Source organism: Salvelinus alpinus, chromosome 25, assembly GCF_045679555.1.
Source record: "Salvelinus alpinus chromosome 25, SLU_Salpinus.1, whole genome shotgun sequence".
Lineage (NCBI taxonomy): Eukaryota > Metazoa > Chordata > Actinopteri > Salmoniformes > Salmonidae > Salvelinus > Salvelinus alpinus.
In genome coordinates this window covers 33,033,322-33,048,840 of record NC_092110.1, presented here as the reverse complement: position 1 = coordinate 33,048,840, position 15,519 = coordinate 33,033,322, and the positions used below count along the sequence as shown (strand labels likewise).

Below are 15,519 nucleotides of genomic sequence, written 5' to 3'. Positions count from 1 at the left end.
CTGCTCCAGACCAGGCTAAATTCCAGGATCTATTTAATCTCATCCCTAATGTCAGTCAGCAGTCACCACAAATGGAAACCAATAGTTATTTCACTGCTCACTATACATTGTTATCACATAACTAGACCCACTGTTATTTAAACGTTTGTGATCATTAATTTCAATGATTTTGGATAAAAAATGATTTTTAGATGATGTTGCTATCATTAGATAATTTACAGTTTCCCATAGACTATAAGGCTATATATAAAATGATAGAATATTAGGGCCACAGAGGGGAAAAAAACACAAGTCATAATATTGTAACCAGTTGTTTTAAAGGAGGACAGTTGTTAAAATGACAGATGTGGGGCATTTCGTGAAATTGTACTTCAGTATGGTTTCATAAACAAAGACATGCTGATGTGCCAGAATATTAAGTATCACATTGTCATAAGTATCAAAACTGTAAAAACAATATGTAGCTTTTCTGCAGAAAGAACCAGCCTCATAAATTTATGACTTTATCCTTTTTCTTCAGTGTGGCCCTAGTACTCTGTCATATAAACAAATACACATTCCATATGAATATAAAAACACAATGTGTAACATTATGTTCCTTTATTGAATAAGGACAAAACAAAGCAGGTAAACCATCAGCTCCTTTCGAAACTGAAGTCACAGTGACTCTACAAGATGGAAAGCACAGAATCCAAGCATATTATACAAAATGATACATACACATTCAAAGGTCTGTATATAACACACCCTGCATGTCTGCACACTAAAATAAATGCAGGACAAATCCATACACATCAACTGAACAGACAAATGAATGGATGCAGTAGCCTCCCTGCAGCCTTGTATTACACACAGTATACCGCACAAACATCATAAGAGGCCAAATTCGTCAAAAAACGAACCCAAAAAAAACCAAATTCCTCTGCCACCGCAGGACATATTTAACCAAAATTGAAAGCACACATACTAACTAAAATAATTCAACACATATTGGTCCCTCAGCAGCCGACCACTGTCGTCATCAGGGAAGATTGCCGGATTGTCCCAGTCCATGGCTGGTGGCACTCTGGGGGCCCTCTCCTTCCTCAGGCAGGCCACATTGTGGAGGACAGCACAAGCCACAGTAATATCACATGCCCTAACAGGGCTGACCCTTAATTTGTGAAGGCAGTGAAAGCGTGCCTTCAGGAGGCCAAAGGTCATTTCAACTCTGGCCCTGGTCCTGGCATGGGCATGGTTGTAGGCCTGCTGTGCTTCCTGGGGGTCTGTGAAAGGTGTCAGGAGAAAAGGCTGGCAGCCATACCCCCTGTCTCCCAGCAACACACCAGAGAATTCACCTGTCAACACAAAATCTCATCATTACTACCTCATAAACACAGTGATATTCTTGACACAGCCATGATGGTTATAAATAGGGGTTGTGTGGCTTACCTTGTGATAGGCACTGATAGATTTCAGAGGCCCGAAAGATTCTGGAGTCATGGACTGAGCCAGGCCATTTTGCCACAACATTGCTGATCACACAGTCAGCATTGCAGACCATCTGAAATCATAAGATGAGGAATATTACACCAATCAATGCACATCACTGGCAATGCAGAGTGTTCGTCAATGGACAATATCAAAAAGTTATGTTCACCTGAACATTAATGCTGTGAAAGGATTTCCTATTCACAAAATCGGCCTCATGGGCACCTGAGGGGGCTTTTATCCTTATGTGTGTGCAGTCCACTGCACCAATGACATTGGGGAAACCTGTCACACAAAGTAATGAGTATCCTACTATGTGTTAACAGTTGTCCTGTAATTTGTAGATCCTCTTACCTGCAATCCTATAGAACTCCTCTTTGATGTCACAGAGTCTTCTGTGGCCAGGGAAGGAGATGAAGACATCTGCTAATGCTTTGATAGCCAGACACACACTCCTTATTGTGCGGCAAATTGTGGCCTTGTTCAGCTGTTCTGCATCCCCCACTGAGTACAGGAAGGCTCCACTAGCAAAAAAGCGCAAGGCCACACAAACCATTTGCTCCACACTCAGTGCATGGCTCCGTGCAGTGCGGTGCTTAATCCTGGGACCCAGTAGTCTGCATAGATACCTGATGCCATCTGCAGAAAATCTGTATCTTTCATATAGATGGTCATCAGGGAAGGCCAGTGGGTCCAACCGGTCCCTGAAGACCCTTTCTCGCCTGAAGGCTCTCCTCAGCACAAGTGCTTCTTCATCCACCACATCTCGCACGAATGGGCATGCCATTGTCAGAGCAGAAAGGAACACACAATTTTGGGCCTTCATATAGGCTAGTGGCCACACCTGGTGCTGGGGGGGTGGGCAAAAGAGGGCGATGCCTTATAACGATGACTTGGTTGTACTGATTGCTGGGAAAATAAAAAAAACCTTAGAAAGATGCCACCGTCCTGTGTGCTCACAATAAGAGCTCATATGTCATGGCTCACTTGACTTTACGAGAATATACCTAATTTTTATTTTGAGCTGTGTCATCTTCTTGGAGCTGGGGGAGGAAAGAAAAATAATGATTAATACATTTGTGTTACAGTTAGCATACAGTGTACATTGAAGGCATATCTCACCTCCCTCTCAAGTTTTTTTATTTCAAGGTCCAGTTTCCTAATTGTCCTCTTTTTTATTTCGGACTCCAGTGCAAGATTTTCCATCTTTTTCTTCTTGTACTGAATGTCTATGTCTGCCAGTTCTATTTGGCGCCGGAGGTGGTTGCCATACAACTTTCTGATAGCTTGTGAGCTCTGTGAACACAATACAATTAGCGCAGCTGGAATTTGGCAGGATGTGGTGTCCTTTTATTAATACGCACTATGTTGCCAGGCTGGTTTTCCCACTGTATAGCATCTGGGTCCTGTAAAAGAAATTAGATTTTTTGATTTTGATGAGGACTCCTCACCATTGTAGAGTAAATAGTACTTTCACAGTCTTAACATGATACCTCATGCCTTCTGGAATCCAGAGAGATGGTCTCCTCCTCATCATCGTCTCCATCATGTGCTGTTGCTGCTGCACTGGGGCCTTCACCCTATCACATTTAATCGGATTCATATTGAAGCTAGTAGACAAGACATGCCAGGCCTACAGTATGCCTTTGATGGAGTACTCACTGGATCAGCATCGTCTGGTGCTTGTGCTGGTGGCTCTAACAGGAACACAGTGCTGCCAGACACTGCAAGGCAATAGGTAAACCAAAGTCAGACAGTCCAAATTGATTCAATATGAATGTGGTTGTATCCCATGTAGAGATGGAAGGACATACCTTGAATGAAGCGGGTGGCATCTTGGGAGGAACCTATGCTCGTCTCTTTCCCCCCAGGGATCCCCTCTAAGACGGGCCTGCCTTTATTTAGCTCCAAGGCCATGTCCTCTGCTGGGGTAAGGTCAGCCTTTGGTGACCCACCACCCGTGCCTTGTCTGTGGGTATTCTTTTTCACTGCTAAAACAGTACAGACAATGTGTGAGCAGGCACCTTCTGGGTACAATATATGCTTGTGCTTTGTTAAATATTAGTCAGGGACCATACCATTCTGCAGAATGTTCTTGTATTTGATTTTGACCTGCTGCCATGTCCGTTTTGGCCCGTTCATGTTTAATCTACACACACACACACACACACACACACACACACATTTAATGGAGTCACACTGCAAAAAATTACTTGGTATTTTTGTCTTGTTTTCAGTAAAAATATCAAAAAATTTATCATAGCTTTATACAGTGTGATGGAGTTACTTTACACAATTTCACTCATATCTGCAGTGCATTTCAATTAAAAATTTAACCGTTTCATAATTACAGTACAACTGCATTTTTGGAGATGTGAATTAAATATTTGAATTGTAATTGTGATGTTTCAGCGGAGCGGTGAGTGTGTAATTGTGCACTACTTACGCATTCAGGCGGTCTGCAATACTTTGCCACGCTTTTTCTCTTTGCTTTATCACTGTGGCGGTGTTGCCTTTCTTCTTAATTATATCTTTTACCTCCTCGTATGCCTCCATGAGGATTTGTGCTTCCGACGGGGAAAAGTACGCGGCTCTAGTTGCCATGGTAAATCAGTTAATCTGTGATCTGTGGCGGGGTCTATTTGAGTGAGCCGTGAGCGCGCACCTATCCAGGATTGGTTTCACCTGGCTTAATGAATCCGTGTCTGCTCATCCTGGCTTGGTCTTTGTGCAACCAATTAAGCCTGGACGCACATGTTTTGGCTTCATTGAGCTCAGCTGAGTCATTTATCCCGGATGTCTTAATTCTACTTTTGTGCAACAGGCCCCGGGCCATGTAAAATGAACTCAAATATAATAACGTTCAATGTTGATTCTATGCTGGGCCAATCAGCTCCTTAGATGCCGTGTTTTGAAATGAAGACGAGATTTTCTATTGGACATATTCAGGTTGGTTGCTCCCCGTTTCGTTCCGTTTGCTCTGCTTGCTTCCGTTTGGTTCCAAGAGTAAACGGTAAACAATTTCCGATGCAAAACGTTTTGCTATAGACCAAACATTTTGCAACGGAATCGGACTAATGAATACACCCCAGATGTGGATGATGTCAGTGACCCCCACACTTTCCCATCCAATTATCTCTGAGACCCCAGCCGCCCCTGGCTTTATCTGTGAAACTGTTTATGGAAGGCCTTTCACACACATTCTAGGGTCCTGAGGAGGAAAAATGAAATCCTTTGAAAAGACCACCAGTGTGCAAGCCCCTGTTAACTCACAAGGACAATTTGGGAAAATCCTCAAACTGAAGCTACTTGCTGCTTTGGGATCTGGAAAACAACACAAAAGGTAGGTTAAATGTAGAACTATTGATGTGACTCCAGACCCACATGATTTGCTGTGTATGCCATGATAAAACAAGCTTGGTAAAAAAAACATTGTGGTTGGGGGGGGGGTGTGTTTGTCGGCATGCGATCTGTCACAACACTTTGTCTTGTTTCATCTGGAGTGTCCCAAGGCACTTTAAGGGAATTTAAGCCAGGGAAGAACATTTGGTCTTAGTTCAGGAAAAGTTTTTGTCAATCACATTGTTTTGTACTGAGTGATGTGATAGTTGATTTGAGGTCTAAAATCAGTTGTTGTGATGTACTGTATGAAAGCAAACTATCAAATAGGCCTGAAGAATCCTTGCTCATATCTGCAATAATTGTACCACGGTGCCAACCATGACATTGTATTTTCTCAATTGTCTGCCAATCAGTCTTACCTCGGCTCTCCTGGTGTCTCTTTGTTTGTGTGTTTGCCAGTCAGTGAATATCTAATTAAATGTCTTTCAGTCCATCAACCTGTCCATGTTGCAGGATGAGAGCAGAGGAGCTGATGCCTTGTGTTCTTATCACTCTGCTGGGGCTGACCCTGATGGAGTCAGCTCATGGACAGCACATGTCAGACGAACCCTGCTCCGTCCAGATCCTCGTCCCAGGACTCAAAGGCATATACACTGAGTGTACAAAACATTAAGAACACCTTCCTTATATTGAGTTGCACCCCCCTTTTGCCCTCAGAACAGCCTCAATTCGTTGGGCATGGACTCTACAAGGCGTCGAAAGCGTTTCACAGGGATGCTGGCCCATGTTGACTTCAATGCTTTCCACAGTTGTTTCAACTTGGCTGGATGTCTTTGGTTGGTGGACCATTCTTGATACACACAGGAAACTGTTAGGCGTGAAAAACCCAGCAGCATTGCAGTTCTTGACACACTCAAACCAGTGCCCCTGTCACCTACTACCATACCCCATTCAAAGGCACTTAATAAAAAATGTGGTCATGCCCATTCACCCTCTGAATGGCACACAAACAATCCATGTCTTGATTGTCTCAAGGCTTAAAAATCCTTCTTTAACCTGTCTCATCCCCTTCATCTACACTGATGGGAGTGGATTTAACAGGTGACATCAATAAGGGATCCAGTTCCTAATGTCTTGTAGACACAGTAGAGCTCCACAGTAGAGGTGTCATAATACCCATAAAACCTAGCGGTCGAACAGGGAAATGGTTCCAATTGTTTTTCCAACATTACATTTTCCCATACAGTGTAGGGGATTTTAGAAAAGCTTAAAATAAGTTCTGTGTAGGCTTACCCTGGTGTGATGTTTTGATAACCGTGTAAATCTCTCTCAAACAAGGTGACTTTTATCAATTAATTCGGCTCTATTTACATTGATTCGAAAATGCTATTTAGCATCAAAGTATACATCATGGAAAACTACAAATCCCTGCACATCCTCTCTAGCTGACACCTTTGCTAACAGGTATTGTGTCCATTTCAAACTTGCACAAGACAGACAGTTCACAGAATTGTCCATTTATAGAAATGTAGCCAATTTATTAATTATATTTAGCTAACATTAGATAGTTAATCCAGAGATTCTTACCTTTGCCTCGATTCGGCAGTCTCGTCCAGATCGTCATGGCATTTGTAGTTCTTTATGATAGCCACATTAGCAGCTAATTAGCATTTCATTTTTGGGGTGTAAATACAGGAGAATATATTGAAAAGTCACCTTCTCCTAGAGAGATTTACACGGTTATCAAAACATCACACCCGGGTAAGCATGCACGAAACACAGTCCTAATTTAAATGTTTCTAAAAATCCCCTGTGGGAAAAATGAATGGTGGAAAAACAATTGGAACCATTTCCCTGTTTGACTGCTTGGTTATATGGGTATTAGGACTCAGACTGTGGTACTCTATACACTCATTCCAGAGGTGTGAGGTTGTTGATTCATGAAGCTTTTTTTGATCCGTGAAGCTTTCTCTCCATTTGACAGGAGAGCCAGGAGAAAAGGGAGAGAAAGGGGCACCTGGGAGACCAGGAAGAGTGGGTCCACTAGGGGAGATAGGTAAGCATCCATCTTTGAAAACAGAAACAAGTACAATGTGCAGTATTCTCTCTGTACAGCTGTACAGGTGCTATGCTTCACCCCTCACAATATCACAAAATGCTGATGACTCATCTATGGAGGCTTGTGAAACTTGAGAAATATATTGATTTTAAATGTATGAGTGGTCATTTTTTCAGTTTCAGAGAATGCTCAGGGCAGTTTGAGAATTTGGTTGTCATGAAAATCTGTTTAAACAGCTCTTCTGATTGACCTTTGGAAAAGGTATTTGGATAACCCTTTGGCCTCTCATTATGGTGTCTCATTACATTTGTGGACAAATGTATTTTACAAGAGACGAAACCATACAGATTTTGTTCAGAATGGTTTAAAATAATCCTATTTCCCTTCAGAACATGATTCTAGAGTTTATTTAATTGGACAGTTATTGTCTATAAACTAGGGTAAAGATCACAGTATGCACTGACAAGAATTTATCCTACAGGATGTTGTGATCTGGTTACATCGCTGCTAGGCAGTCCAGAGCAACAAAATGTTTACTTTAGGTCAGAGGTTGTGTGAGAAACGCTACCCAGAATCCCCTGAATCACTGACTGCAGCTGTTGTTGATGAATGATGCGGCTGACATCGAAGACAGATTAAATTCTCACATGGAGACTTTGTTATTTAACCCAATTATTCATTTGATTCTGAAATCAGTCACAAAAAACCTAGTTACAGTAACACATGTTTCCCTGCAGGACATACTGGAGTTAAAGGACATAAGGGTATTATGGGACGTTATGGGAAAATGGGCCCCTGTGGAATCAAAGGTAGGAATAAAAAACAGAAGAACATGCATTTACAACAGTGTTTTGGGATGCATTACCATATTTCCCATGTACTTTGACAATGTTTCCACACTCAGGTTTAAAAGGAGATATGGGGGATCCTGGGCCAATGGGCCTGAATGGTGATCCAGGTACAACATGTATTTGTTTGGGGAAACATTACAGGTCTAGTTAACAATGAGTCCACAAAGAGTATGGAAAATATGCATTCCTTTTGTCTCATCAGGTGTTCCATGTGAATGCACACCCCTGAGGAAGATGATTGGTGAGATGGACATCCTAGTGGCCCAGTTATCCAATGAGATGAAGTTCATCAAAACTGGTACGCTTTTAGGATGTCTGGTTTATAGTAAAATATGAATGTTGAATTAGGAATTTCCAAAGAGTAACGCAAAGGTAAAGACATCAGTTTCCTTTCAGTATCACTCTCATCTATGACCATTTGGCTTTGTTTGCTTCCATTCCACAATGTGAATGCTGGGTATATATGTCAGTGTGATTATAGAAATACAAGTGCTCATTTTTCAGCACTGCCCTCCCCTGCAGCTGTCGCTGGCATCAAAGAGACCGACAGTAAGGTCTATCTACTGGTCAAGGAGGAGAAACGCTACACAGATGCAGAGGTCTATTGTCAGGGAAGAGGTGGACACCTGGCCATGCCCAAGGACGAGGGGGCCAACGCAGCCATCGCTGGGTACATCACTGAGGCGGGCCTGAGCCGGGTGTACATTGGCATCAACGACATAGACCGTGAGGGCCATTTCACCTACGTGGATCGCTCCCCCATGAGCACCTTCAGCAAGTGGAGGGAAGGAGAACCCAACAATGCCTACAGGGACGAGGACTGTGCTGAGATGATGGCGGCGGGGGACTGGACAGATGTGGCCTGCCATCCCACCATGTACTTTGTGTGTGAGTTTGACAAGGACAGTGTCTGAGGGGCATTTTGAGAGTGGTAGTGAGTTGGAAGGGCAAAGACCTCATTGGAGCTGCATGACAGAGAGAGGCTATAATTATAGAGAAGCCTTTATAGTTACACAGATGATGTTCAGTATGTAACATTATTTCGACACAGCTGCATTTGTTTAATCACCCACCAGTTCTAAATATCATTGTACAGTTTAGAATATTGTATATAGAATACTGTGTATACACTTCTCAGTTTTTCCAGAATTCTGCTTTTTTGACTTGAAAGTTTGAATTGAATGGATGCTGTTTTTATAAACCTTTGCATTGAATGGCTACAGCAATGTTCCCTTTAATCTCTTGATCTGATTGTTTAAAAAAAAGTAAGATATAACACATATTCTTTTTGGGGGTCTGTTTCTTGTCATTATTAGTCGTTCTTTTTTAAAACAAATATTCACCATAGTTTGTTCTGCAGTACTGAATATTGAACGTGAAAAATACAATATTGCTTTAATAGGGACCATGCAAACTCAACAAAGTAGTGAGTAACTGTAGATGCAAAATGTATTTACTATTACCTAATACATGTTGGAAAATACACAAACATGTCTTGCAGTATGTTCATATTGTTGGTCCATTATCTTTTTATGAAAGTCATTTCTTGGAAAGCACACTTACAGGAACTATAGACAAGCTAGGTTGGCATAGAGTAGTTGGGGATGGGCTTGAAAGTGTTTGAGGTCTGTCAGATGTCTTGACTTCTGCCGTGTGCCTTGACTTCAATGATGGTGCAGAGTTCATGTAGCTGAAATTATCCAGATAATTAATGGTTTCTGGTGTGTTATAGGATATTCATCAGCAAAAACAGAAAGAAATAAGATTTTGTGACATATCATAATGTCTGTTTTACCAATAGGCTTTCAACGACTGAATACAGTATCTATTCTAAAATATGGAAATGTATGTCCTTATAACAGAACAGTGTCCTCAGGGATGCAGATGGTGAAATATGTGGTTTGGTATTGCTCATTTGCCTGTAATGTACAACATAAGCACTGATACTAATAGTAGGTCATGAATTTTTACAAGTTGGTAAACACTATGTAACTGTCCTACTGGTGTATTCTGTAGGCTACTGCCACCTAGTGGCTAATAGTGAAACACTCCTACCACTGTTCACGGTTGATCTCCTCACATAGAGCTATCGGGATTGTTTGCAAATTAAAATGGAAAGATAAGAAAGACACAAACCAGGGGCCTGTTGCACAAAAGTAGAATTAAGACATCCGGGATAAATGACTCAGCTGAGCTCAATGAAGCCAAAACATGTGCGTCCAGGCTTAATTGGTTGCACAAAGACCAAGCCAGGATGAGCAGACACGGATTCATTAAACCAGGTGAAACCAATCCTGGATAGGTGCGCGCTCACGGCTCACTCAAATAGACCCCGCCACAGATCACAGATTAACTGATTTACCATGGCAACTAGAGCCGCGTACTTTTCCCCGTCGGAAGCACAAATCCTCATGGAGGCATACGAGGAGGTAAAAGATATAATTAAGAAGAAAGGCAACACCGCCACAGTGATAAAGCAAAGAGAAAAAGCGTGGCAAAGTATTGCAGACCGCCTGAATGCGTAAGTAGTGCACAATTACACACTCACCGCTCCGCTGAAACATCACAATTACAATTCAAATATTTAATTCACATCTCCAAAAATGCAGTTGTACTGTAATTATGAAACGGTTAAATTTTTAATTGAAATGCACTGCAGATATGAGTGAAATTGTGTAAAGTAACTCCATCACACTGTATAAAGCTATGATAAATTTTTTGATATTTTTACTGAAAACAAGACAAAAATACCAAGTAATTTTTTGCAGTGTGACTCCATTAAATGTGTGTGTGTGTGTGTGTGTGTGTGTGTGTGTAGATTAAACATGAACGGGCCAAAACGGACATGGCAGCAGGTCAAAATCAAATACAAGAACATTCTGCAGAATGGTATGGTCCCTGACTAATATTTAACAAAGCACAAGCATATATTGTACCCAGAAGGTGCCTGCTCACACATTGTCTGTACTGTTTTAGCAGTGAAAAAGAATACCCACAGACAAGGCACGGGTGGTGGGTCAACAAAGGCTGACCTTACCCCAGCAGAGGACATGGCCTTGGAGCTAAATAAAGGCAGGCCCGTCTTAGAGGGGATCCCTGGGGGGAAAGAGACGAGCATAGGTTCCTCCCAAGATGCCACCCGCTTCATTCAAGGTATGTCCTTCCATCTCTACATGGGATACAACCACATTCATATTGAATCAATTTGGACTGTCTGACTTTGGTTTACCTATTGCCTTGCAGTGTCTGGCAGCACTGTGTTCCTGTTAGAGCCACCAGCACAAGCACCAGACGATGCTGATCCAGTGAGTACTCCATCAAAGGCATACTGTAGGCCTGGCATGTCTTGTCTACTAGCTTCAATATGAATCCGATTAAATGTGATAGGGTGAAGGCCCCAGTGCAGCAGCAACAGCACATGATGGAGACGATGATGATGAGGAGGAGACCATCTCTCTGGATTCCAGAAGGCATGAGGTATCATGTTAAGACTGTGAAAGTACTATTTACTCTACAATGGTGAGGAGTCCTCATCAAAATCAAAAAATCTAATTTCTTTTACAGGACCCAGATGCTATACAGTGGGAAAACCAGCCTGGCAACATAGTGCGTATTAATAAAAGGACACCACATCCTGCCAAATTCCAGCTGCGCTAATTGTATTGTGTTCACAGAGCTCACAAGCTATCAGAAAGTTGTATGGCAACCACCTCCGGCGCCAAATAGAACTGGCAGACATAGACATTCAGTACAAGAAGAAAAAGATGGAAAATCTTGCACTGGAGTCCGAAATAAAAAAGAGGACAATTAGGAAACTGGACCTTGAAATAAAAAAACTTGAGAGGGAGGTGAGATATGCCTTCAATGTACACTGTATGCTAACTGTAACACAAATGTATTAATCATTATTTTTCTTTCCTCCCCCAGCTCCAAGAAGATGACACAGCTCAAAATAAAAATTAGGTATATTCTCGTAAAGTCAAGTGAGCCATGACATATGAGCTCTTATTGTGAGCACACAGGACGGTGGCATCTTTCTAAGGTTTTTTTTATTTTCCCAGCAATCAGTACAACCAAGTCATCGTTATAAGGCATCGCCCTCTTTTGCCCACCCCCCCAGCACCAGGTGTGGCCACTAGCCTATATGAAGGCCCAAAATTGTGTGTTCCTTTCTGCTCTGACAATGGCATGCCCATTCGTGCGAGATGTGGTGGATGAAGAAGCACTTGTGCTGAGGAGAGCCTTCAGGCGAGAAAGGGTCTTCAGGGACCGGTTGGACCCACTGGCCTTCCCTGATGACCATCTATATGAAAGATACAGATTTTCTGCAGATGGCATCAGGTATCTATGCAGACTACTGGGTCCCAGGATTAAGCACCGCACTGCACGGAGCCATGCACTGAGTGTGGAGCAAATGGTTTGTGTGGCCTTGCGCTTTTTTGCTAGTGGAGCCTTCCTGTACTCAGTGGGGGATGCAGAACAGCTGAACAAGGCCACAATTTGCCGCACAATAAGGAGTGTGTGTCTGGCTATCAAAGCATTAGCAGATGTCTTCATCTCCTTCCCTGGCCACAGAAGACTCTGTGACATCAAAGAGGAGTTCTATAGGATTGCAGGTAAGAGGATCTACAAATTACAGGACAACTGTTAACACATAGTAGGATACTCATTACTTTGTGTGACAGGTTTCCCCAATGTCATTGGTGCAGTGGACTGCACACACATAAGGATAAAAGCCCCCTCAGGTGCCCATGAGGCCGATTTTGTGAATAGGAAATCCTTTCACAGCATTAATGTTCAGGTGAACATAACTTTTTGATATTGTCCATTGACGAACACTCTGCATTGCCAGTGATGTGCATTGATTGGTGTAATATTCCTCATCTTATGATTTCAGATGGTCTGCAATGCTGACTGTGTGATCAGCAATGTTGTGGCAAAATGGCCTGGCTCAGTCCATGACTCCAGAATCTTTCGGGCCTCTGAAATCTATCAGTGCCTATCACAAGGTAAGCCACACAACCCCTATTTATAACCATCATGGCTGTGTCAAGAATATCACTGTGTTTATGAGGTAGTAATGATGAGATTTTGTGTTGACAGGTGAATTCTCTGGTGTGTTGCTGGGAGACAGGGGGTATGGCTGCCAGCCTTTTCTCCTGACACCTTTCACAGACCCCCAGGAAGCACAGCAGGCCTACAACCATGCCCATGCCAGGACCAGGGCCAGAGTTGAAATGACCTTTGGCCTCCTGAAGGCACGCTTTCACTGCCTTCACAAATTAAGGGTCAGCCCTGTTAGGGCATGTGATATTACTGTGGCTTGTGCTGTCCTCCACAATGTGGCCTGCCTGAGGAAGGAGAGGGCCCCCAGAGTGCCACCAGCCATGGACTGGGACAATCCGGCAATCTTCCCTGATGACGACAGTGGTCGGCTGCTGAGGGACCAATATGTGTTGAATTATTTTAGTTAGTATGTGTGCTTTCAATTTTGGTTAAATATGTCCTGCGGTGGCAGAGGAATTTGGTTTTTTTTGGGTTCGTTTTTTGACGAATTTGGCCTCTTATGATGTTTGTGCGGTATACTGTGTGTAATACAAGGCTGCAGGGAGGCTACTGCATCCATTCATTTGTCTGTTCAGTTGATGTGTATGGATTTGTCCTGCATTTATTTTAGTGTGCAGACATGCAGGGTGTGTTATATACAGACCTTTGAATGTGTATGTATCATTTTGTATAATATGCTTGGATTCTGTGCTTTCCATCTTGTAGAGTCACTGTGACTTCAGTTTCGAAAGGAGCTGATGGTTTACCTGCTTTGTTTTGTCCTTATTCAATAAAGGAACATAATGTTACACATTGTGTTTTTATATTCATATGGAATGTGTATTTGTTTATATGACAGAGTACTAGGGCCACACTGAAGAAAAAGGATAAAGTCATAAATTTATGAGGCTGGTTCTTTCTGCAGAAAAGCTACATATTGTTTTTACAGTTTTGATACTTATGACAATGTGATACTTAATATTCTGGCACATCAGCATGTCTTTGTTTATGAAACCATACTGAAGTACAATTTCACGAAATGCCCCACATCTGTCATTTTAACAACTGTCCTCCTTTAAAACAACTGGTTACAATATTATGACTTGTGTTTTTTTCCCCTCTGTGGCCCTAATATTCTATCATTTTATATATAGCCTTATAGTCTATGGGAAACTGTAAATTATCTAATGATAGCAACATCATCTAAAAATCATTTTTTATCCAAAATCATTGAAATTAATGATCACAAACGTTTAAATAACAGTGGGTCTAGTTATGTGATAACAATGTATAGTGAGCAGTGAAATAACTATTGGTTTCCATTTGTGGTGACTGCTGACTGACATTAGGGATGAGATTAAATAGATCCTGGAATTTAGCCTGGTCTGGAGCAGGCTAGCTCCACAGAATAAATCTCCATGGTAATTTATACCATAACATATCCTCCTGCCCCCTATCCATCTTTAGTGCAACCGGATTACGGATCAATTGAGCCAGGATCACCAAGATATCCTGGCTTAATCCCTTATCCTAGTTTTGTGCAACAGGCCCCAGATGTGGCTATTTCTAGCAAACCAAAATATACTGACACCACATTCAATTTCAACCGGCATACCTTGCATGTGAACCTATTAACTTATATAGACTAACAGGTTTATGATGCTTGCAGATCATCTACAATTTCATTTAAAAAATCCAGTCCTTATAATTACCTTTTCCTCTAATGTTTATAAAATATGTACCATGTTACTCTATAGGCATACCTCTTATTTTATTTAACTATTTTATTTAACTAGGCAAATTCGTATTTACAATGACGGCCAAACCCTAACCCGGATGACGCTCGGCCAATTGTGCGCTGCCCTATGGGTCTCCCAATCATGGCTGGTTGTCATACAGCCTGGAATCAAACCAGGGTCTGTAGTGACGCCTCTAGCACAGTGCCTTAGACCGCTGCGCCACTCGGGAGCCCCAAATTCGACCAGATACAGAAGCAAAAGGTCTGTCTGCACATGATGTAATCTGGTGAAAACATTTGAAAAGATGCCATGACCTTAAGGAGCAATTGAAAGGTAAGAAACAAAAATGACATGTGATCAGAGAATTGTAACAGTAATCGTTTGCAATGAAGACCAGATCCAAAATCTATTATACTGTAGTTCCATCTAACAACAAATCACCTTATTGTGATAGATTATGAGTGAGCAGCATTGGTAATGTCCTTCTGTCAGGAGCTGACAGTCTTAATAGGGGAATATTCATGTTGGAATGCTGCCCCTGACTGGAACTCCATATATGGGCATTGCTGTCTCATCTAAAAATGTATGTTGGAATGGTGTCTTTGCAGGAACTCCATGTATGGGCCTAACAGGAACTCATTTTGTGGGCATAGTAAATCGTTTGCTAAATGATTACACCTGATCTCAATCTGAATCAAGAGTTTTTAGGCTAGCACAGGTTGGTTTTCATCAGGTCGTCAATTGATTAAGGATGCTTTGTGCTGCAGCAAAGATTGCTGCTTGATAGGTTCCAATAGGCTGTGTAATAGTGCTTTTAAGACTGTGCCTGTTGATACCTTACAAGTGTAACTGTCTCAGAGGGTTTTTGGCTGGTGAATTGGAAACAAGGTAGCGGAGTAGGATCTCAGAGATCTAATAAATCGGGCCATCTGTGGCACTGGGGAATGTTCCTCCATGGTTCTTTCCAAGGCCTTATGTGGATTTGAATTTGATTCAGGAATAGGACTGGTGT

At 42.0% G+C, this 15,519-nt stretch overlaps 3 protein-coding genes across 15 annotated transcripts; 2 read left to right on the top strand and 1 right to left on the bottom strand.

Annotated features, from left to right (window-relative positions):
* Window positions 1–564: 564 nt before the first annotated feature.
* LOC139553816 (putative nuclease HARBI1) lies at window positions 565–3,681 on the bottom strand. Of its 5 annotated transcripts, XM_071366527.1 has the most exons (10): window positions 3,549–3,681; window positions 3,285–3,461; window positions 3,133–3,194; window positions 2,964–3,050; window positions 2,835–2,876; window positions 2,593–2,766; window positions 2,478–2,513; window positions 1,825–2,379; window positions 1,432–1,543; window positions 565–1,337 (listed from the first exon to the last, which is right to left on the bottom strand). In XM_071366527.1, the coding sequence occupies exons 1-7, from the start codon at window positions 3,610–3,612 to the stop codon at window positions 2,478–2,480; spliced, it is 642 nt and encodes a 213-aa protein (XP_071222628.1). In that variant the 5' UTR covers window positions 3,613–3,681; the 3' UTR covers window positions 565–1,337; window positions 1,432–1,543; window positions 1,825–2,379. The 5 variants fall into 5 exon arrangements, with proteins under 5 accessions (XP_071222628.1, XP_071222627.1, XP_071222626.1 ...); XM_071366526.1 differs by having other exon boundaries at window positions 2,478–2,766; XM_071366525.1 differs by having other exon boundaries at window positions 1,825–2,766.
* A 534-nt stretch (window positions 3,682–4,215) lies between these two features.
* Window positions 4,216–9,225, top strand: LOC139553820 (collectin-11-like). 4 transcript variants are annotated; one of them, XM_071366534.1, is made up of 8 exons: window positions 4,216–4,419; window positions 4,678–4,813; window positions 5,302–5,456; window positions 6,797–6,868; window positions 7,609–7,680; window positions 7,776–7,829; window positions 7,925–8,020; window positions 8,245–9,225. In XM_071366534.1, the coding sequence occupies exons 2-8, from the start codon at window positions 4,695–4,697 to the stop codon at window positions 8,634–8,636; spliced, it is 960 nt and encodes a 319-aa protein (XP_071222635.1). In that variant the 5' UTR covers window positions 4,216–4,419; window positions 4,678–4,694; the 3' UTR covers window positions 8,637–9,225. The 4 variants fall into 4 exon arrangements, with proteins under 4 accessions (XP_071222635.1, XP_071222634.1, XP_071222637.1 ...); XM_071366533.1 differs by having other exon boundaries at window positions 4,280–4,419; window positions 8,227–9,225; XM_071366536.1 differs by having other exon boundaries at window positions 4,295–4,813; window positions 5,326–5,456.
* Window positions 9,226–9,864: 639 nt separating this feature from the next.
* Window positions 9,865–13,598, top strand: LOC139553815 (putative nuclease HARBI1). 6 transcript variants are annotated; one of them, XM_071366521.1, is made up of 11 exons: window positions 9,865–10,243; window positions 10,541–10,611; window positions 10,699–10,875; window positions 10,966–11,027; window positions 11,110–11,199; window positions 11,287–11,328; window positions 11,397–11,570; window positions 11,650–11,685; window positions 11,784–12,523; window positions 12,620–12,731; window positions 12,826–13,598. In XM_071366521.1, the coding sequence occupies exons 1-8, from the start codon at window positions 10,086–10,088 to the stop codon at window positions 11,683–11,685; spliced, it is 810 nt and encodes a 269-aa protein (XP_071222622.1). In that variant the 5' UTR covers window positions 9,865–10,085; the 3' UTR covers window positions 11,784–12,523; window positions 12,620–12,731; window positions 12,826–13,598. The 6 variants fall into 6 exon arrangements, with proteins under 6 accessions (XP_071222622.1, XP_071222621.1, XP_071222619.1 ...); XM_071366520.1 differs by having other exon boundaries at window positions 11,397–11,685; XM_071366518.1 differs by having other exon boundaries at window positions 11,397–12,338.
* Window positions 13,599–15,519: the final 1,921 nt, after the last annotated feature.

Excerpts from the sequence above, each read along its gene's own strand:
- LOC139553816 (XM_071366522.1), bottom strand. The coding sequence starts at position 2,296 with ATGAAGGCCCAAAATTGTGTGTTCCTTTCTGCTCTGACAATGGCATGC. Across the intron at positions 1,756-1,824 it reads GGAGTTCTATAGGATTGCAG|GTTTCCCCAATGTCATTGGT; the intron begins GTAAGAGGATCT and ends TTTGTGTGACAG. Across the intron at positions 1,544-1,639 it reads TTCACAGCATTAATGTTCAG|ATGGTCTGCAATGCTGACTG; the intron begins GTGAACATAACT and ends TTATGATTTCAG.
- LOC139553820 (XM_071366533.1), top strand. The coding sequence starts at position 4,695 with ATGAAATCCTTTGAAAAGACCACCAGTGTGCAAGCCCCTGTTAACTCA. Across the intron at positions 5,457-6,796 it reads CCTCGTCCCAGGACTCAAAG|GAGAGCCAGGAGAAAAGGGA; the intron begins GCATATACACTG and ends TCCATTTGACAG. Across the intron at positions 6,869-7,608 it reads GGGTCCACTAGGGGAGATAG|GACATACTGGAGTTAAAGGA; the intron begins GTAAGCATCCAT and ends GTTTCCCTGCAG.
- LOC139553815 (XM_071366516.1), top strand. The coding sequence starts at position 11,867 with ATGAAGGCCCAAAATTGTGTGTTCCTTTCTGCTCTGACAATGGCATGC. Across the intron at positions 12,339-12,407 it reads GGAGTTCTATAGGATTGCAG|GTTTCCCCAATGTCATTGGT; the intron begins GTAAGAGGATCT and ends TTTGTGTGACAG. Across the intron at positions 12,524-12,619 it reads TTCACAGCATTAATGTTCAG|ATGGTCTGCAATGCTGACTG; the intron begins GTGAACATAACT and ends TTATGATTTCAG.